The 22,421-nt window shown below is 44.6% G+C and overlaps 1 protein-coding gene across 4 annotated transcripts in view; it reads left to right on the plus strand.

Annotated features, from left to right (window-relative positions):
- The window catches only part of ATP2B4 (ATPase plasma membrane Ca2+ transporting 4), a 941,067-nt gene that overhangs the window by 424,329 nt on the left and 494,317 nt on the right, over positions 1-22,421 (plus strand). For all 4 annotated transcript variants that reach the window (XM_078644684.1, XM_078644683.1, XM_078644686.1 and 1 more), the window contains exon 3: positions 8,033-8,579. In XM_078644684.1, coding sequence (XP_078500810.1) covers positions 8,384-8,579 — 196 coding nt within the window. In that variant the 5' untranslated portion in view covers positions 8,033-8,383. The remainder of the gene's footprint in view (positions 1-8,032; positions 8,580-22,421) is intronic.

The following is a 22,421-nucleotide window of genomic DNA, read 5'->3' on the forward strand; positions in this document are numbered from 1 at the left end:
AATGTAAGGAGACAAACCGAATGGACTAGTCACGTCCTGAAGTTTCATGGTATCATTAGCCTCTGCATCATCCATGTGGATGTTAAAATCCCCTAAAAGTAGACAGTGCTTAAATTTCATGATTAATGGGGAAAAGGCGGTATGGAGTTCGTCATAGAAGGAGCCAGAATGGCCAGGTGGTCTGTACAGCAGCAAGCCAGCGCATGAATGATGAGGAGAAAAAGACAGACAGAAACCAAGTGACTTCATCCCAGGGATATCTTCCGTCATGACAACTGAACAAGAGTAGCGTCTATCCACCACCATTGCGACTCCCCCTCCTCTACCCATAGCCCGGTCTTTCCTCACCATGTAGTAGTTTAGAGGAAGGGCATTAGATATATCCGGGCTAGAAGAATCACCGAGCCAGGTCTCTGTTAGAAAGAGGCATGCAGGCTTGTACTCGGTTAGTAGATTAAAAAGATCTAAGGCACGTCCAGGGATCGTGTATTGAGTAGCATGCAGGAATAGTTATTATGATGGTTTCCCATGTTCGTCGCCAAGTCAGAGGGGTCTGCGGGGCACATGATGTCCTTAGCAGCTGATATATTCTGAAATATCCAGCCGCAACTCGCGCAGCGTGAGACATCCTTGATGTTAATAGGGAGCGCGAGACCATCACAACCCATATTTCCCCTCAAACTTTAAAAAAAGCTAAAGTCATATCTATGCATGATACCTGATGTTTGGGCTTTAGATCCATCTATATGGCTGGGCCCTGGCGCCTCCGGGACGCGGACGGGCGCAGACGGGCTTACCTTTGGCGTACCTTCGGCGCGCATTGGACACGACCGCTGCGCTCGTCTGCTGCACGTCCTCGGAGGCATTCTGATTAAATAGGAAAGGGGAGGTGAGTCAGAGGACGCTAAAGACTAGTGTGCTGACCTTCGTTCCACCCAAGATGGCAGCAGCGCTGCAAACAGCGTGAAGACCAAAGTGCAGAGTCCGGTAGAGCTGCAAAACACTCGCTGTAGTGTCAGCGCACAAAGAGATTGAGGCAGTAGCTTTTGTGACACACTGTCCCCCAAAGTAAAAATTTAAACAGTAGTTGCAAATCACACTGTCACAGAACACATTAAAATACTTTGTACTCACAAGCGTTTTTAAACTAGTTGGCGCGCGTGTTCCCGGCTGAGCCTCAGGAACAGATCTGGCTGTCAAGCCGCCAGGAAGTCACTGCTTTCAGGAAGGTCATGGATGACAGGCTTCACGTGATAGGAACAGGCACCCAAGCCTTTAGCGAGGCCTGCAATACCGGGTAGCTATATATTCCCCATGGGCAGTGTTTCTTGGGCAGCCACAGGATTTTCCACACATGGATGCCAGGGACCAATTGGTCCATGAAGCGCCATTGCTTCTCGAAAGTTAGATGGTGTCACTCTACCAGGTAGCGCAGCTGAGAAGCTATGTAGTATGTGCTAATGCATGGGACTCCCAGTCCTCCCACTGCTAGGAGGGCATACTGTTGCAGCTTTTGAGCTTTCTTACCCCTGCAGACAAACTTCTCTAACATTTGTTGTATTGCGAGGAAAGGTGACCACTAAGGGGAGTACTTGCATAACATATAGTATCTTCAGTAACCGGGTCCTCTTAATTGATGATATGCAGCCCACTTAAGACAGCCCCTTCATCTACTGGCACTGTAGGCCCCTACTGGTTAGTTGGAAGAGATCGGAGTAATTGAGGTCTGCTGTACGATCAACTGTTAGGCAAAGCATAATAACATGACGTGTATTTGGTAAAGCGCAAGTTCACCTAAGGTATCTTGGTGCTGAATAACAGATGTTAATGGTAGCCCAGCACAGTGGTACTCATGAGTAGGTGATGTGGTGTTGTGCCCGTGAGAATGGGCACTGTCCTTAGAGGGAAATAATCTGCTCTCCTGGGACGTTAAGCAGCAAGAAGTGAGTTTTGCGTGCTTACCTTAAACCCGGAAGCTTGGCTGAAGAAATCCAGATCATGTAACTGGGCCGGACTAGCCGGTTGGTCACGGTCAGGAGCACGTCATCTCCGTAAAGTGCTACCTTGGTTTCCGTGTGGCTTAACATGACCCCGTGATGGGGGGGTTTTACGCATTGTTTTGGCTAGCGGTTCCATATAAGGGGCGAATAGAAGAGGTAACTCAGGGAGCCCTGTCGGTATCCCCTGCGTATGGCTATAGGATCCGATGTCATCCTGTCAACATGAACCTGGATGGACGGGTGGTTGTAGCCGCTGACCTCCCATATCTGGAATTTGGGACCCTTACGGCATCTATCAAGCACCCCTCATTGAACCCTATCAAACGCTTTCTCTGCATTGATTGATAAGAGAAAGTCTGGTGTTTTTGCACGTGAGGTGTTGTTCATGATGTGAAGGATATGTTTTATGTTCTCCAAGCATATAGTTTGGCCAGTAGGGGTGCCACTTGTGCACTGATGGTCTTATTAAAGGCTGCTGTGTACCCATCTGGGCCCAGTGCTTTTCCACGTTTCAGTTTGAAAATGCTTGTGGTGATCTCTATGGTTATGTCCCCTTCTATCAAAGCTGAATGTAATGTCATACGTTATGGCAATCGAGTTGCATCTAATTATGTCTGTATGGTGTCAGTAGGGGAGGAGTCTGCGGTGTAGAGTGTGGAATAGTATGTGCAAAAATCCTCCGATATCTCCTTTGGCATGTACATCGTATCCCCTACCTGAGTTGTAACATGCATAATATTGCTCTTCTGATATTTCACCCTGAGATGGGAAGCTAGCAGGTATGCCTGATTTGTCCCTTCCATTCTAGTATCTATGTTTGCAGCACAGTAGATCGTATTCCCGTGTGTCCCAGTCCACTGCTTTGTGTTGTTGTCTGGCTGCTATGAGCTGGCGCCAAGATTTTGCAGGAATCCGAAGTCCTGTGTTGGGCCTTAAGTTTGCTCACTACCCCCTCCAGCTCTCCAAGTTTTGCCCTTCTGTCTGTTAGTTTTTAGCCGCTATAGCCATCAATTCCCAAAGCGTGGTTATTTGTGAGACTGACCTTTATTCTCCGCTAGGAGAAATGCGGTTTCGGATAGAGACCATAATCTCTGACAACTTCAGAAGGGTGCCATTCAGTCGCCATTGTCGTTGCCAGGGGGTTTATCTAAATCCTATATGGTACACTTTACAGGTGTGTGGTCAGAGCAGCACCTGAGGGACCATCTGTGTCCCAAGTAGGCGAGCGTACATCGAATGTAAAACAGAGATGGATGTATAGTTTCTAGTGGTAGGGTGGTAGGCTCAGCTTATATCCACCAGCGCAAAGTTTTTGAGCCATGTGTGTCCTCTGAAAAGGCTTTCTTTCCCCCATTCTTTGGACCTATAGGTCAAGATCGGTGTCCATTACCATATTAAAGTCTGCACCTATGGGTACCTCTTGTGTCTGGGGTAGTAAGGATCTGGGATATTGTGTAATGAAGAAAGTCCTCCCGAGTGTCTTTAGGGTCATCTACATTACAGAGGATGTATGCGTGTGTGTGTGTGTGTGTTCTGTGTAATACATACCGCCAGCAGTTTGCCTGGGATTTCCAGTACTGTAGAGAGTATTTTGCCTGTGAAGTTATTAGCCAGTAGTATTGCCAGCCCTTCCCTTTTAGCAGGACCAGAAGACAAAATGTGTTGGGTAAACCAGCGGGAGCTGAGTTTTTTCCAGTCTCTCTTGAGCAATGGGTGTTTCTTGCACGAAATACATGTCACAGCCTGAGTCCATGAGCTTGCACAGCAAAGAGCCATGTTTTGTTGGGGCGTTAAGGTCCCTAGTGTTCAACTTAGGATACACAGCAATGCAAGTGGGTGGACTCACTGGACATGAGTGGTGCAAGGAATGTAGGCCGCTGGAGGCCTTCGGAGCTGTGCCATCTTGGGCAGGTAGGGCCTGGGATCATTGATAATCTCTATGGGGTAACCCAGTAATGTGCAGAACCTGGGGATAGGTACGTTATGTGAACAGTGTTTCTGCCACATCAATACCTTTTCATTTTCTATCCCCCAAGGGTGGGACTAGTAACAATGATTTTGTTACTCACAACACTGATATTGTAAACAAAAAGACAGTCGACTTGAAAAACGCTAATCTATTTGAAAAAATAAAGTATTTTTAGGTAATGACATAACAGGACACATATCGAACCTACACAACAAACATAAGTGATTATCTACAATGGTGACATAAAAAGGGATAGATAGTGACTGTACAGATTTCAACAATATAAAATTTACACAGAAACCACAGTCTATGGAACATGATTTTTTTTATTTCATAGGGTTGTATAAACAGTAACAGAAAACCTAGCAAGACCTCCTTTATTCTGTGGGTCTGGTTTGGTAACAAAGCATAATTATGAACGTCGACGTTTCGACCCCTAAAAACGTGTGTGTATCAATGCCATCACTGTACGGTCTTCATCAGGACAAAGAAACAGTTGTGTATGGCCTATTCAAGAAGAAAAATAGGTATGTTTTAGAAATCCATGTGTGCGTAAAGGTAAGAGGAAAGTGAAGCCATGAATACAAGCTCACCTTCTACAGAGACTAATGAAGCTCAAACGTTGGCTACAGCCTCGAAGCTCCCAGCTCCAAGGTGAAGCCCATAAAGCGTGTAAAAAATCTAAAATCAGGAAAACTACATAAAACTGAAAAAGTATCATTTTTGAACCGAATAGCGACATTGGAGCAGCATTCTAATATGAGAGAATTTCGCGTGAAATGGTGCTTACCTAACGAAGGAGAAACCAAATTAGAGCTATAGGATACAAGAGGCACAATAAAGCTGAATTTTCAATAGGCCGGACCGCTAAATCAATTGATCTATGAAAGTCTGCATACTGCCCATCTCCCTGCATTTTCGTTAGGATATCCATACAGATCCCACAAACTAATGAGACGAGCTTTGTTCTGTCAAAGGTCCTGAGGAAGGTGGTCTGAGCCCACCGAAACGCGTCGACCTAGCGTGACAGTACACATAAAGACCTGTGACTCCTTAGACACAGAATGAAGAGTGCATGTCTGGTGAATGATAGTGTGTGTATGAGTAATTTGTGAGATTGTTCAGGTGTGTTCTCTGTATGGTATTTTGTGTATTTTTTTATTGTTCACATATGCATTGCTAATTATATATATATGTGTTGATTCACATTTTAATGAGATGAGAATATAATGAATTTATATAAAAAAGTACAATAAGTAATTTTGTTAAAGAAGAAAAAGAAGAAAAAATTATAAAAAAGCATAAAAATGAAATAAACAATTGAGTTTGCCATGCTTTGAAGGACCTTTTTTGAAAGTAGAGGTACTATATGACCTTGTTAAAGGAATTTAGGCCACGAGGGAAAATTTCTTTATGATATTGTGTTCCTCTCTTTTCCCTGGCCCAAAGTACTCAAAGAGGGGCCCCTTATATATGTTGATACAAGCTCACCTTCTACAGAGACTAATGAAGCTCAACTCATTTGACAGCTTACAACCTGCATAGTCAATCGCAGGATTTAAATGATCCGGAGCCTGCCGACCTAACCGTGACTTCAAAAATGCTGGAGGTGAAGATATCTTCCTCCTGCCACAAATCATAAGGACCTGTTAGTGGTTAAAGTATTTGAAGGGTCCTGAGAATTAAAATTCAATTTTTAAAAAATTAAGCCCGGATCCTACCTGGAGAGCCTCATATCTCAACAATTCCAGAGCGTATTCTTTTAAATTGAAGTGTCACGGGTGCGCCTGTGCCCAACCAATCTGCATCAAAAACACAAGCTGGGGGTCGCGTAACTAGTTAGCATGGAGGAGTCTCGTTCGTTATCGGAATTAATCATACAAATCGCTCCACCAACTAAGAACGGCCAGGCACCACCACCCACAGAACACAGAATTGAGAAAGAGCTATCAATCTGTCAATCCTTTCCGTGTCCGGGCCGGAAAGGATTGACAGATTGATAGCTCTTTCTCGATTCTGTGTTCTGTGGGTGGTGGTGCATGGTCGTTCTTTGTTGGTGGAACAAGGGTGCTCTCAAGGAGAGCGCACCCTGAACAAAGGTTACATGGGCTTTGTATAGCAAAGATCACAGACAAGGAACGCCTAGAGGTAAGTCGAGCTCTGGGAAGAACACACAAATGAGACAATCGGTAAGAATCAACAACCTTGGTGTCTTGTGAAACTATTGCATCCTGAAGCAGCACAACAAGATGGGCTATCTGAACAAACTTTATCTAAGGCTTCACCAGTGTTTAAAGAACCCAGTGCAGACATCATCTGTTCTTTTGTGCTGACTTTGCAACATTAACTGTTGCATAGTTAGACATTTATAGGGTGCCAAAGGCGAGACCTATTGGCTATGCCAATGCTTGTTTTTCCTTCCATTCTGCATCTCTGTATGCTTTTTAGTGTCCTTGTTTGTTTAAGCTTTGTCTTAAGGTTATAGAATTTCAACACCAATAGTACTTTTTATATGCACCAGTACAAATACTGTTTTCCAGTGATGTGCATTAAAAAAAGAAACATCTGTGCAGTTTCCTGTTTCAAGTACACCTGCCCACTGGAACAGTTGTATTACATTTATATGAGATCATTATTTTTAAAACTATAAAATACATTGTTGTTGCAAGATATAGTTTTTATTTTTCTGGCATATGCTTGGAATATGGAAAAAAAATAAATTGACTATTTGGCTAGCTTGCCACAGTAAGACAGATTGGATTTTCAAATGCTTTTGTAAAGAATAGTTAACAGGAGGGCAATATCAGAACTAAACCTGCCTGTTGTCATACCTAGAAATGTAGTTGGGCCACGGAGGAATTTTCCCATTTAGCTATCTCTCTGGCATTATTCTTTCGGAAGTAAAATAATTCTTCCTTTAACTTGTGGTAGCGTTAACGGGAGAGTAGCCTGCCAAATTTGACAGAGAATAATCTTTTATGTGAGTGATAAATGCGGATGCATCTTTGATCGTTGTTACGCAGATCTCAGATGTACTAATGCTTCTCTGAATGGCAGGAGACTGTAAATCAGCAAGCGAATTAACAATGTGATTGTTCAAACTATAGGAGTGACTTGTGGCACAGTGTGTGCAAGGCAGTGTGCATTTGAGCTTTAAAGTCTCATTCCAGTTCAGATTGTACTTCTGTCTCCCCTGGCGTCCCAGGCAATCATTCGTTGCACGTATAGTTTTCTATACTTGGCTTGATATGTCAAAGTAAAATCGGTGCTATAATGTCAAAAAACAGCAGTGACCTGTGATTTGGTGTAATATATGTATAAATATACTTGCCTTTGACTCTGTGTCTCATCTTTTGGCAACCTTGCGACTACTTGTAAGTGGAGGACAGTAATCTTTGATGTGAATTTGGAACTCGGTCTGAAATTGAAACTTTTGTTTTAGAGGATTTGAATCATGTTTGCCTGTAACGGTCTTATATATACGTTTCTCTGTACATTCTTTACTATTCCGGTTTGCCAAATCCACTAGTTAAATAGAGCAATAAAATAATTTGCCCTTGTGGATTGGTTAAATTTTTTTTTATTGATATTTAGAAGTGTGTGTGAGAGAGATGTTCTGTTAGTAGTGTTAAGATTGCTTGAGTCTGTATGAAACCATTGATTGAATGATTCTGTACTCATGTAGTGTTGTGTGAGCCTTTGGGACTGTGAAAGCAAAGTCTCTATATACCCATAACACAGTACCCTGGATATGTTGCTTTTGGTTAGTCTTTGGTGTACGTTTCAGTGTCTGGCCTAATTTGAGAAAACCCTTTCACAGCATCTTAGCTGCAGTATGGTAACAGAACAAACCTGAACAAAAAGGTAATATCTACGTTGTCAGAAAGCTTCACTTCACAAATGTATTTGAAGCGCTTTAAAGTAGGCCCTGGCCCTGTGTCTTTGTGCAAGTAATGCATGATCTGCTCCTGGTTTTGTGTGTTCCTTATACAAATAGGTACTCCTATGTGATCTCTGCACATGCCACGTAATTAATTCCTTTCTCCATCTTCTTGTTTTGCAGCGGGAGAGCTGAGCGGTTGGTACCCAGGGAAGCCCTCGCAAACGATCTGGCTGGTTGCTAGGGGATGCTTCCACAGTAACATCCACATCCTGTTGACACCTCTGCCTGGGGAAGTTGGGCTTTGTTGGTAACGGTGTCTTCTGTAGGAACTTCGGAGTACGCATCGTCCCTCGACACGTCTCTGTCCGCCTCCTCGGAATTTCCTTTCTGTTTTTAGCTGAGGTTTGCACCCCGTGAATAAGCAAGACGCGAGGACGACTTCATAGAGCTGCGTCTGGTTTTTCCTGTGAATTCCAGATTTCTACACTAAAGTATTCAAGAACTGACTTTGAGCATTCAGTTGTGGTCAAAATGACGAACAATTCTGCAGACCACCATCCTGGGAACTCCGTTGTGGAAAGTAACCATGAAGGGGACTTCGGGTGCACTCTGGAGGACATGCGTGGTCTTATGGAGCTCCGTGGTGGTGAAGCCGTCACGCGCATCAATGACGTCTATGGTGGGGTGCAGAATATTTGCCGTCGGCTAAAGACTTCTCCGGTGGAAGGTAAGGTCATGCCCATGTTGGAGAAAGGGTCTTGCAATAAAACTTGTAGAAAGGGGAATGTAGCATGGAGCCAGGAAAAAGGCTCCCAAAGGTTTAGGCATGACGTTTCTGCTTGTGGGTATAATTATTTTCAGTGTTGACACGAACAACATGACCCTGTATGTAATGGCGGCTGAGCTATCCATTTCACTGCCTTGTGTTGTATGGAAGAAGTATACATGTTTCTGTCCTTGTTGCTGGGCACTTCACAAGATCCTGCGCTCATGCAGCTACATTTCTAAGATATTTTGCGTTTCTTTCCTAGCAGCTTGGGGGAAATCTGCTACCTGTTGTTTGACAACCTGTTTGTCAGAGGGGAGAGAGTAAGTCGAAAACTATGGGAACTCACCACAGAGGTCATTTTTCCCGTTCCCCGCAGGGTTAAAGTTGCCTTCACTTCAGTGAATACAGTCCAGCTGATCAGTACCGTTATAGTAGTGGTCTTCAAACCTTTCAGTGCCAGCCCACAGCACCCGAAAATGAAAAAAAAAAAATCGTGACTCGCTCATAATTTTTCACAAATAATCTATTAAATTGGCAATGTTAAAATATGTCTTGGTTTATTTAAACTCCAAACATATTTAAACATCGCAGTTGAATTCTGCTGCCATTTTAAAAATGCAACCAAATACATGATTGCCAAGAATACTATTCTGGTCAGGCAGGCCTTACTAACGTGTAAGTGTACCACAGCGTGAGTATTAGAAATGGGGGTGGAATTTTTGAAGAATATTTGGAGTCCCTTCCCTTGTGACACATACTTCCAGCTAAGGACAAATGTGTCAAAATGAACAGGACAAAGATGTTAGTGATGGCCCATTACAGAGCAGGTTATTGCCACTCATTTTTTCCCCCGCTTAAAACAAAGCACTGCTATCCGCATAATTCTTCATTTGTCCAGAGCCTGCTGACACCCCCAGCCCACCAACCTTTCCTGGGACCACTTGAGGCACTCCGAAGGCAGTAAGCCTTGTGACCGTGGCAAATAATGTATAATTCTCTGTTTATGGGCAACCGGAAAATCCGCCTAGCGATGTATTCTCAGATTACTGGTCACCCAACCAGTTTATTATATATGGCCATATAAATATCCAAGATTCTGAGAAAATTACACTTCCAAAATAAGATCAGTTAATGATTTTCAAAAAGAAAGTCTTTATTCAAACTATGGACAAGTCTCCTTTCTCCAAGTTTTCAAACCATTCCTATGATATAAACTGTCTCAGATGTCTAAATCAAGTCAATACAGCGAACACTTATTTCGCAATCTTGTCACTTTTTAAGGTCTGTTAATTTTAAGATATGCAAATCATAACTCTTTAGTCATGTTACCCCAATTCATAATATTTTCAACTAAAATCATGAAATTACCTATTACCAAAATTAACTAATCTCTTAGTTGCATATTAAAACATGAAGTTATGTTAACCAACAGTAATGTCTTAATGTACAAGATTCAGTTCACCAAATTGCTAGTATTCACATATTCCATTTTGCATTTAAAAATTCTCTCAAATATATGGGAGCTTTCGAGGCACATGTGGCTGTAGATACACATTAGCATATTCCGCCATCTAGTGTTGGACTCAGATCATTGCAAGTTGTTTTTGTCCGAAGAAGTTTTTCGAGTCACGAGGCTGTGTGACTCCTCCTTTTGGTGATACTGCGCATTGGCATTAGGCCTGGGTGGTAAATTCCGTTCCGCTCGCGGAATTTGGATAATTTTGCGTTTCGCGGAGAACGCAAAATTGCCCAAAATTCTGCGTTCCGCGACTTCATGAAATTTTTTGCTTGTTCACGTTCTCAAAATGTGTGTTCGCACGATATTTCCCCCGAGCACGCAAATAGCAATTGCAAACAAGAAAAAAGCATCACGAACAAGCAATTCCGCGTGTTTGCGGAATTTCTGCGTGTTCACGGAGATTTTTTACCGTTTCGCGGAGATTTGCATAACGCAATTCCGCAAATTCCGCCCACCCCTAATTGCCATCAACTCCATTGTTAGATTTTTTCTTTGCGCCAACTGGTTCAGATGAACTCACTGGTGCTCCGGTTCAAAATAGATTTGGGCTCCCTTTGGTTTGCCAGTAGATTTCCTAACTCAATGTTATTGTCTCAATTGCGTAGTCACTCTTGCGATCCAAGCAAAAGAACAATTTTGCGTGTCGGGTCCTTAGACTCACATCAACGGCCTACAGGCCACTCCCGGCTGAACCCTCTTTCACATCGAACAGCTCTAACCAAAAAATGAGCTGTTCATTGAACACACTCCGTTTCGCTTCTCTCCGAAGTGCCATTCAAAATACCCGAACACCAACTAACACCTGGTTTGTAACTTATGCCTATCGCGCGACCATCAGGAACATACCTGCGAGTCCTGATGGTCGATCCAGTCAAAGAAAACACTTTGGCCCTGACGTGCACGGTGCATAGAAATGAACCGCAGATACTCCGACGACACACCCAACATCTTCGACCAGCCGGACGTGGAAGAAGAAGCCACCTCTGCAGCTGGACAGGAGGGCTTCTACATTCATGACTCTGGATCTGAGTCAGTGACAGAACAAGATCCAGTCAGCCTGGGGTCTTCTGCAAAGCTTCAGACTGTGAGTACACCTGCCCTGAAGACCCACAAATTGGCTCAGGCTGATAAAACTGCTCCTGAGCTGCTACTGCACAAAAGCCAAGGCGCGCACTGACAAACCTATTCGAATGCCCTGCCCTCTGGTTCGGCGTACAAATATCGGCGTACAGCAGGGGCCTCCACCTCCAGAAAATCAGTCTCCGAATGGACACAATTGGACCATAGCCTTGGTACTGAAAAAAAAGTACACTGTGCTTCGGCTCCAACCAAACCATCACTTAAATGTTACACCTTTGGACCAAAAAGTCCACTTGAACCTATACTTGAAACCATGCAAGAACAGCTCGATCCGAGTTAAAAAACATTTCAAATACAGCCCAGAACTAAGAAAATTATTCTTCAACCGGCAATGCATCTACCTTTAACCCCTTGGACGCTCGTGACAAGCTCAGCTCGTCATGAAGTACACCTCTTGTACGCTGATGACGAGCTGAGCTCGTCATGAACCGCGGGATTTTGAAATCTTTAGCGCACAGCTGGAAAATGAGCCGCACCGATGCGGTTAAGAGACCGTTGTCTTTGGCAGAGGCTATTGACACTTTTTTAGTCTCTCAAGAAGAAGAAAAAGAAAATGGGCACTAGCCCGTTAAATCTTTCTGCATCTACAGCTCCAACTCCAACATCACCACCCCCATCCACCTGCTTTACCAGAACAGTCTGAGGAAGGCAACAATTCACCTCATCACACACTTTCACCCGTCAGGGATGATAATGATGCCATAGAATGGACTCACATCCTAGGGACCCATGGGATGCCTATGAAATAGACCCACACAGAGATACAGACCCAGACCTCTACTATGCATGCCCATCCGCACCAGATTATGCTTCATCTGATTAATGCTTAATAACGAGGGCTGCAGCATACTACCAGGTACCCTTGCACAAAGACCCTTTCGAGGATGACTTTCTCTTTGAGACCTCATTACTGCCAACAAGGGTCCCAATAATTACCCTTTAGGGGTGCTCTGTCATGATGGTGACTTCTTTAAAGCTCCAATAAGAGCAAAAAATATCCCACTAAGAGTTGACAAAAAATACCAGGCAGCACCATCTAACCCAATTTACATTAGGGGACAGTTAACTGTGACTTGTTAGCAGTAACCAATGCAAGAAAAAGAGCTAACACCCAAACAACTGGGAACTCATCTACCTCAGACAAAGAGTAAAAAATCTTTGACGGATCAGGAAGACAGGTTGACACCTAGTCTGCATATCATTAGTGAATTGCCAACAGCCACGCCCTTTTGGCACATTATGGTAGGTCCCACTTTGATTAAATGGAGGGGCTCTTCCAACATCTTCCAGAGGAATATAAAAAGCAGGGGTATGGATTAGTCAATGAAGGGAAGCCAATTACCAATAATTCCATCAAATGTGCACTAGACTCCAATGACACTGGAGATAGAGGCATAAATACGAGCATTCTCCTGTGTAGACACTCTTAGCTTCATGGCGGTCCATAATCTCCCTTTTGACAAGGAGCACCTTTTGGGCCATCAAGTGGACATGGCCCTTGAAAAGATGAAAAAGGATACCAATGTCGCTAAATATATGGGTGCCCTACAAACTCCCAACTATAGTGGGTCCTTTCGTCACCCTTCCTTTAGACAAGGCACCAAATATGCATCTGCAGACACCTCAGGGTCCTGATATAGCAACCAAGTTCTTCCATCCACCTCTAGAGGCTTCTAAGGTGGCACGCATAGGGCAAATAATTCCAAAGGCCGCAGACGTGGAACTTCTACTGTACCACAAATACTACCTCCAGACAAAGACTCCCTCAGCATTCCCCCCTGACCATCTAGCACCTGTCAGAGGACGTCTGTAAAACTTCTTTCGGGAATGGAAATCCATTACAACAGATCAATGGGTATTGGACATTATTGAACATGGTTACTGTCTGGAGCCCATCACAACTCCACCAAATATTCCACTCCGCAAGCACAAACTTTCCATACAACATTAAGCTCTGCTCAAACAAGAGATAACAACTCTCTTACTCATAGGAGCCATAAAGCCAGTCCAACTTCAACATCAAGGAACAGGAGTATTCACTATACTTTCTCATTCCCAGAAAGGACGGCATATTTCAGCCCATTCTCTACCTCAGTTTCCTAATTCACTGCATCCTATTGGAACACTTGCACATGGTCACCCTTCAGAAAGTACTACCATTGGTACCAAAGGGCGACTTCATGTCCGTATTAGAACTAAAACACGCCTACTTTCATATACCCATCATTCCTGCACATCGCAAATAACTATGGTTTCTCTTCCAATTGATCAATTCAATGAATTCAAAGTGCTTCCATTTGTAGTTACCACAGCCCCATAGGTATTCGGAGAATGCCTAGCAGTGCTGGCAGCACATCTGCACCAGCAAAACATTCAAGTTTTTCCTTACTTGAACAATTGGCTTCTAAAAGCCAACAGCTCCCACGTTTGTAGCCAACATACACAAAAAACACTCGCATTACTACATCAACTAGGGTTTACCATCAACATGCAGAAATTGCGCCTACAACCAGCGCAAATTCATCTGTATTTAGGGGACGATACTCAATGCGCCCTTGGGGTTAGCTTACCCAGCTACATCCAGATTGAAAAGCATTCAAACACTAGCCCAACAGTTTCAAATCGGGCTCCACAGTCAGGGCAGTTATGCGCCTTTTGTTCACAATTGCACCCTGCATTGCAGTAATCCTACATGCCCATCTAAATATGAGATCGCTGCAAGAATGCCTCTCACATCAATGGACTCAGTCATCTACACGATCTAGTGTTGATAGACCGTCGCACACATCACTCTCTGCATGTGGTGGAACTCAAAAAACCTGTCCAAATGGTGGTCGTTTCTGGACCCAGTTCCCCAGCCCATTCTCACAGCAGATGCCTCTCTGACGGATTGGGAGACTCAACTTCAAGATCTTACGATTCAGGGTGTAGGGAATCCCAAACATCATGGTGTCTGTATCAATTAGCTAGAGCTTCATTCTGTTGACCTAGCATTGAAAGCTTTCCTAACTCACCTAATAGAAAAGGTTTTCCTGATCCGGATGGACAACATAACCATGTACTATCTGCAGAAACGGGGGGGGAGGGGGAACTCACTCTCTACAATAATCGCACTTAGCCCTGACCATCTGGTGCTTAGCATTACATCACTACATTCTTCTCCTAGCAGAACACGTACCAGAGATAAGCAATCAAATTGCAGACCTCCTCAGCAGGATGCAGCAATAAATCCATGCATGGGAAATCCCCCCCAAAGTCCTCCTACCATACTTTCACAAGTGGGAGTTTCCACAGATAGACGTGTTTACAACTGCAGAAAACGCAAAATGCCTGAACTTAGTGTCTAGGTCCCCATGCCCATTATCCAAGGGCAATGCTCCATGGATAAACTGGTCAGGGATATTTGCTTACACTTTTACACCTCTCCCACTACTTCCATTTGTGGTCGGAAAGCTCAGGCAAACCTCCCTCATCTTAATACTAATAGCTCCAACATGGGCTTGTCAGTCATAGTTCACCACACTACTGGCGCTCTCTCAAGTTCCCCACAAGAAACTTCTCAACCCGGACAATCTCACACAGAACCATGGTGAAATCAGGCATCCCAATCCTAAGGAAGTGAACCTTTCTATATGGCTCCTGAATTCATAGAATTTGGGCATCTAATCCTACCATAGCAGTTCATAGATATTTTTAAAAAGTCCGTAGGCCTACAACTAGAAAGTGCTACGCTGCCAAATGGAAACGATTTGTCCTCTACTGCCAGAGTAAAAAAGTAAACCCATTAAATGCACCAGAACAAACCATTATTTGTTATCTCCTGTATCTCAAAAATTCCGGCCTAGCCTACATTTCAATATGCTTACACCTTGCAGCCTATCTACAAAACAGACCTGTATCTTTATTCAAAATACTGGTCATTAAAATGTTCATGGAGGGACTGAAGAGTAAATCCCCCAACATTGCCACCAGCTTGGAATCTCAACATTGGTCTAACAAGGCTCATGGGGCCACCCTTTGAGCCACTACATTCCTGCCAACTCCATTACTTATCTTGGAAGGTAACATTATTAATGGCTATCACTTTACTCAGACATGTCATGGAGCTCCAGGCACGAACCTTAGAAGAACTATTCCGACTTCACCAAGGCAAAGTAGCGCTCTGAACAAATCCAAAGTTTCTTCCCTAAGTAGTCAGCTGTCCAAATGAACCAGTCAGTAGGATTAGCGGTCTTCTTTCCTCATCCTGATTCTGTTGTGGAGAGAGCTCTTCCTACCCTAGACATTAAAAGAGCTTTAATGTACTACATTGACAGAACCAAAACATTTAGGAAAACCTCGTAATTATTTGTACTTTCTCACCTCCCCACACTGGAAAACCAGTTTCAAAAGTTGACATTTCTAGATGGATAGTCAAATGCATTCAAACTTGTTATGCTAAAGCTAAAACACATTTACCTCTTCCACCTGGGGCCCACTCAACTTGTAAAATAAGGACCTCTATGGCATTCCTAGGGAACACACCCATTGCTGACAATTGCAAAGCAGCAACATTGTCAACACCATGCACTTTCTGAATACATCAACCTGTGGATGTATTAACATGTCAACAATGCAGCGTTGGACAAACAGTGCTAAGTGCACTTTTTCAAACAACTGCAACCCCCACAGGCTCATTACCGCTTTGGGAGAGAGACTATTTACAGTCTATGCTAAGCCTGGTATCTACAGCCACACATGCCTCAAACTGATAGATACTTACCCTGTAAGCATGTGTTCTTGGCATGTAGTGCTGCAAATTCACGTGCGTTCCCCCACCTCCCCGGACACCTGTGTAGGTCACAGTTTAATTTCTAGTTTACCTTAATTCACTTTACTTGTATGAACATCACATTACTGACACTTACTCCATTCTCACACACCTGCGGCAAAACAATCTGACAATGGAGTCGATGCCAATGCGCAGTATTACCAAAAGAGTCACACAGCCTCATGACTCATAAAAACGTATTCGAACAAAAACAACTTGCAATCATCTGAGCCCAAAACTACATGTCAGACTTGTGCTCTGCATGTGAATCTACAGCATTACATGCCAAGAACAGATGCATACAGGTGAAGTAACATAATCCTTACTTGTTCTGGGGTGATTTTCACAGTTAGGCACTGCATTGCTCTTGGTGACCCACAACAGCTCGGAATGGCCAGGTTTTATTTATAGGGTGCAGGGTGCATGGTGCTAGAGACACACTTGGATGAGGGGAGCTTCAGCCTACGTTTCCCCAGAATGCAAATATCATGATCTGGATCCCGGTTGGTGCATGTGTTATAAACCATCTTTGAGGTTAACTGTAGTAGACTTGGATCATCCCTTGTTAGGCTCTTATTTGAGGTATTTACAAAACTCCGTCTGTGATTTAGTTGATTGTTTCCGTTAAGAGGACCGCCGCAGCCTGACCCCTAAGTACCCTTACAGAGAGACCTATCTTTATACCTGTTGCTTCTTGGCGTAGAGAACTGAGGCTGCTGGTGGTAGGGGACAGACACAAAAGTGAACATGCATTGACCAAGCCAGTAGGCTGCTCTGCAACATGGCTAATAATTAGAGAGATGAGCGCTATGACTTGACAAATGCTGGCCGTGTCATAACCCTTTTTTTAGCTCATGGATCAATGAGACTAGGGGTGAGGCAAGCGATAAGGATGGGAGAGAGGCAAAGAATGACAATGGGAGGGCAAGTAACAACAATGGGGGGAAGAAGAAGAGGAGGCAGGCAACAACGACCAGAGGAACGAGGGAGGGGAGGCAAGCAACAGTAATGGGAAGGAGGAGAGGGTGCAAACAACAATGGCAGAAGGGAAAGCAACCGCAACTGGAGTGTGGAGGGTTGCGGATGCAAGGAACGTCGACCGGGGAAGCAACAAGAAAAAAGAAAAAGTACCTGAATCCGAGGGCGAGCAGTGAAAGGATACGGATTAATCTGTAATTCATCGAAGTCAAATACACATGAAGAGAAAGTGACATGCAAACACCAATGAGAATGAAATGAGTGACTTTGAAGCCAACCAGCTTTAAGTAATAGGTAGGATCTAAGCTGCCTTCAAGTAGATCTCTCAAGCAACAGTGCATCCTCACTCAGGCAAGACTTCATGAGCATGTCCATGAAGCAGTGAGTGTAGTGTGTATGTTTTGACAAAGGAGATGAGGGAGCAGATGCACACTTTGATGAACAATAGGCAGGAAAGATGTTATGTTTATGTATAATTTATTGTTGGTAATTCACTGGGCTTTAAAAAAATATTGAAATATGAGCAGGTGTATTGCATTTTCAGAGCTGAAGACCACTTGCTATATGAAGAACTGAGTTAGAAGGGCTAACAAGGAACTTAAATGAAGGCCGGGCCAGACCCACCAGCAATTATCTAGTTCCATTAATCCTAGTCCTTAAAGCCTGCATGTGCGAAAAAACTGTGGGATCCCATTGAGCGCACACAGCTGCGGGCAACCAGTGGATGTACATCCTCACTTTAAAAAAATCTGTAGCTTCTTTCGTGACAATAAGCTGATCACAACCACTACAGAGCGCTCTGGACACAAATCATGGAGAAACACCAAAACAATGTGACATTTAGTCACATTGAGCTGAGTTATTATGAATCCAGAGTCCACGCTGGAAGGTTAGTCTCCCTTTCGGCCCCTGAATCCCTCTTAGTTATCCTTGAATGGCCAAGCATGGCTAAGAACAACCAGTTCATATTTTTAATTGAGCTGTATGGGGTTTGGAACACACTGAAATGAGGACAAACATTGGCCCGTGTGTCCTCCTAGTCACAATGTCCTTATCTGGGGCTTAATCATCAAGCAGCTTTTTGGATAACTGTGACCAGTTAGGGAAAAAGGGGCCAGAGATAGATTCTTGTTGACGATATTTACGGATGCCTGCAATTTCCCTCTCTTATTCAAATGTAGCAATGCTACCAAGAGTCTTGTTCTTTATACAGGTATCTGCTTCACTTAGAGGCGATGGGCCTGGTAGTGGTAGGGCACTTGAGCAAGCTTGGGGCCTGATTCATCAAAGGTAAACTTACATTTTTGTGTAAATTTACTCTTGTTAGGTACTTTATGACTGCGGAGACTCTACAATCGAGGTGGAGAACCACGCATATAAAAATATAGGCCTGTCTTTTTATGTGTGGAGTTCTCTGCCCCGACTGCGGAGGCTCCACAGTCGTAAAATTATTATTAAATAGTAGTTTGTGAATACCGAAAAAGAGTAAACTTACACAAAACTGAATGTTTACCTTTCTAAGTTAGGCCCTGAGTGTGTAGCATTCTTTTTTTTTTTCATTTGTACTTCTGCTGTCCCGGTGGATTAATATAGGGAAGATGGGAAGAAACTCCAGTGTTCTTGGCTGATTATCTCCTGCCCAACTACCAAAGGAGCATGCCAATACTAATGCCCTCTCGCTCTTTGGCCTAAGTTTATCTGGTCAGTGTTTTGGTAGCAGATAAGATGGTCACAATATGTTTTCAGCTTAATATTTCAACGGCAATAGCGTAATATACAATGTACTGTCAAGAAAAGGCCATGCAAATGTTGTCAGTTAGCTTTTTTCCACTGTGGTCCCCATGGTATAGATGGGGCAGAGACGTGGAACAGTATTGACGGCAGAACATGGGGGGTCGAAACGAAAGCCGCCCAATAAAATAATGCCATTGGGTCTCGGCAGAAAATGATGAAAAGTCTCCCCTAGAGAAAATCTTGTACACGGCTTCAGCCATCTTGCATGTCTGACACTGTGTAGAGATTATGTTGAGTAAAATGTATGGTGAAGTAAAGGTATGGGGTAGTAAATTAACTGAAATAGATAGTATCTATCACTGGGTAACTTATTCTGTGTCCATTTTTCTGTGAGGGTTATTTCCTCCAAAATTAGAAACACCTCATTGATCCTCTTTTCCTGCCTGGGTGAGTAGCTGGAAGGAAGCTAAGTTACACTGGATGCTCATATTTTACCTATACATACATAGCTCTTGCAGATCAATGTGGCCTATTTTCGTTAAAAAAAAGGAGAGAACTCTGGGTAGGTCTCAGTTTAGGTGGAAAGCTTTGTCATTTTCTATCTCGGTGTGGATATCTCGGTGTGGATAGCACTGTGCTAATCCTATGCTTAAAAACTTTGATAGAATAAGCATTTACAATGCAACGGTTTTGCCTTTGTAAAAGTTAGAGCTATTGGCATTGTAAATGACAAAATTTGTATTTATGTGTTGGTTTTGAAAACAGATAAATAAATGGCATTGTCATTTACAATGCCAATAGCTTAATCTCTCACAAATGCGAGACCTATTGCATTTGCACACACACACAGAGCACAAACACACACACAGAGCCACACACGCGCGCAGGAGGCAAGCATGACTGACAACATGGGCGCGCAGGAGGCAAGCAGGACTGACAACATGGGCGCGCAGGAGGCAAGCATGACTGACAACATGGGCGCGCAGGGGGAAAGCATGACTGACAACATGGGCACGCAGGGGGGAAGCATGACTGACAACATGGGGGTGCAGGGGGCAAGCATGACAGACAACATGGGCGCGCAGGAGGCACGCAGGACTGACAACATGGGCACGCAGGGGGCGCGAAGGAGGCAAGCATGACTGACAACAGGGGCGCGCAGGGGGCGCGCTCGGCATCACACGTCAATCACCACAAACTGTTACCACGTACAGGCGGCCGGAGTACCAGATCAATCAAAGGCAAAGAAACCATATTTAAAGACCGCAGAGATCAGACCACTGTGCGGGCACAGCCAAATACAGATACGTTTACCCCGTACACCCAGGTAGCATTATAGGAGCTATAACGTGCACACGCAGCGCTACAAAACAGGGGATTACTATTAAACGAGGAGGCACTGCTGAGAGGGGGCAGCAGAAGTGGCGGGGGGGGTGGTAAGCACACGGCACAAGGCTGAGGACAGCGGTCAGAGGTGAAAGGGCACCCAGTTTTGAAGAAGGGCACGGGTGCGAGGTCCAAGGGTGAAGAGAGAGTGGGTAGGCCACGTTAGAGAGACTACAGCACAAGCAAGGTGGGGTGGACTCGTCAGTGAGACAGCAGGACAGGCAGGGTGAACACGTCAGTGAGACGGCAGGCAGGGTGGACACGTTAGTGAGACTGCAGGACAGGCAGGGTGGATACGTCAGTGAGACAGCAGGACAGGCAGGGTGGACACGTCAGTGAGACAGCAGGACAGGCAGGGTGGACACGTTAGTGAGACAGCAGGACAGGCAGGGGGGGAGGGTGGGGTGGAACACACAGGAGTGGTGGAGTGGGAGTGAAAGATGACACTGAGAGCACCAGAGCGAAGTCTGGCCGGGCCTCCCCTGTACTAAAGAAACAATGGCGCCACTGACTTACCAAGATCGAGTCACTGGTCACTTCAAAGCACTTGGCATATAGGGAGTAATGAATGCACAGGGAACCATTTCTGACAGTGGAATAAAGAGGTAGGGATTTGGTGTGGGTGGAGGATAGGTTTTACAGTCTGCAATGAAAGATATTGCGCGCACAAAATCATCCGAGCCGTCTTCAGCATCAGAGTTTAAAATGAGGATAGGAAAGAAATGTTCAACAACAAAAACGCAAATCCGCAAAAAAGCCATCTTTTCAATGCCATAATCACCCCATCTTTCAATCCCATAATTGTGTAGTCCTGCCTAATCGCTACAGGAATCCGATTCCACAATGTAAGACCCAAAATAAAGAACATTCATAGCTGCCCCCTCCCCCGACCTCCCGCTTTTGTCCGAATCCTCATTAAACGAGACTTTCAGGTATCGGAGAAAAGCAGGAATAAATAGTACAAGAGGAAGGTGCTCGTCCTATCAGGCTGTCCTAAAGATTGATTATTCAATGCCCATTTATACAACCTGTCCTCGCCGCGTTTGTTTCCCGAGAACAGTGTAAACAGGACCAGTGTGATTGCGATTGTTATTTCTGTTCAAGTAGAAGTCTCGGTGTGCCAAGCCACACTGTTGCAGGCTGCCTGTGAAGACAGGACATGGCAGGGGCTGTGGGCAACCAATGGAACACTGGGGACACTTTAATGAGCACAGCTCGTTGTTCACGGTGGGTGTCCCTTCCGAAAGAAAAGTACCAACTCGTGGGCAGGGCCACCGCCCTTCATTTCCCCCAGAGAAGAAACTGTTGTGCTCTCCTTGTTGCACAAGTGGTGTCTAGGCCACCAGCATACAATAGGAGGGGGGGGGGGGCGGGAAAGGAGACACGGTTAGCGGGAGGGGGGGCGGGAAGAGCGGGAGGGGGGGGCAGGAAAGGAGACACGGTCAGCGGGAGGGGGGGCGGGAAAGGAGACACGGTCAGCGGGAGGGGGGCGGGAAAGGAGACACGGACAGCGGGAGGGGGGCGGGAAAGGAGATTAGAAAGAAAATGCTCCTTACCTGATCGCTTCGTGGGAACTTAAATCTTGCATCCAACTCCAGCAACAGACACGTCTAAAAAGAACAAACAGGCCGACACGAAAAAAAAAAAAATAAACACGCCCACCGCCGCATGACGTTGTCAGAAGGGGCAGAATGAGTAAAAATGGCCGGAACGCCCCCGAATCTGCTCCGCAATTGACGGACAGATCTCTGTTCCAATGGCTAGCCTCCATTTATGGAGCTAGCCAATGGAACAGAGGGGCGGATTCCCAACCACACTGTAAGACATGAGATTTCGCCTGCGCGAATCGCTGCTTGCGCAGCTTTTCGCCAGGTCGAAACCTAAAAACAGACATTTGAGGTGAGCAGATCTAGAGTGTCGCTGGTGTTGAGAGTGCTCTAACAGGAGCTGCTTTCCACCTAAACTGAGACCTACCCAGAGTTCTCTCCTTCTTTTTTGCATAATTTATCCGTCACTCTATGCCTGAAAGGGTTTTGTTTTGACTATTTTCGTTAAACCCACGCACTACCTTTCACAAGGTATTTGTTCCTGCTCCATAAAGTCTGGCCTCTCCATTTCTCTATAAGAATGTGCTTACTCTGGTGTTCATTGCTCATCTAATCATATTTTTTTCGGGAACTTTTGTATAGCGCGAACTAAACCCGAAGGTGTCAGAACGCTTTACATGAGCACC

Source organism: Lissotriton helveticus, chromosome 5_1 (assembly GCF_964261635.1).
Source record: "Lissotriton helveticus chromosome 5_1, aLisHel1.1, whole genome shotgun sequence".
Classification (NCBI taxonomy): Eukaryota; Metazoa; Chordata; class Amphibia; order Caudata; family Salamandridae; genus Lissotriton; species Lissotriton helveticus.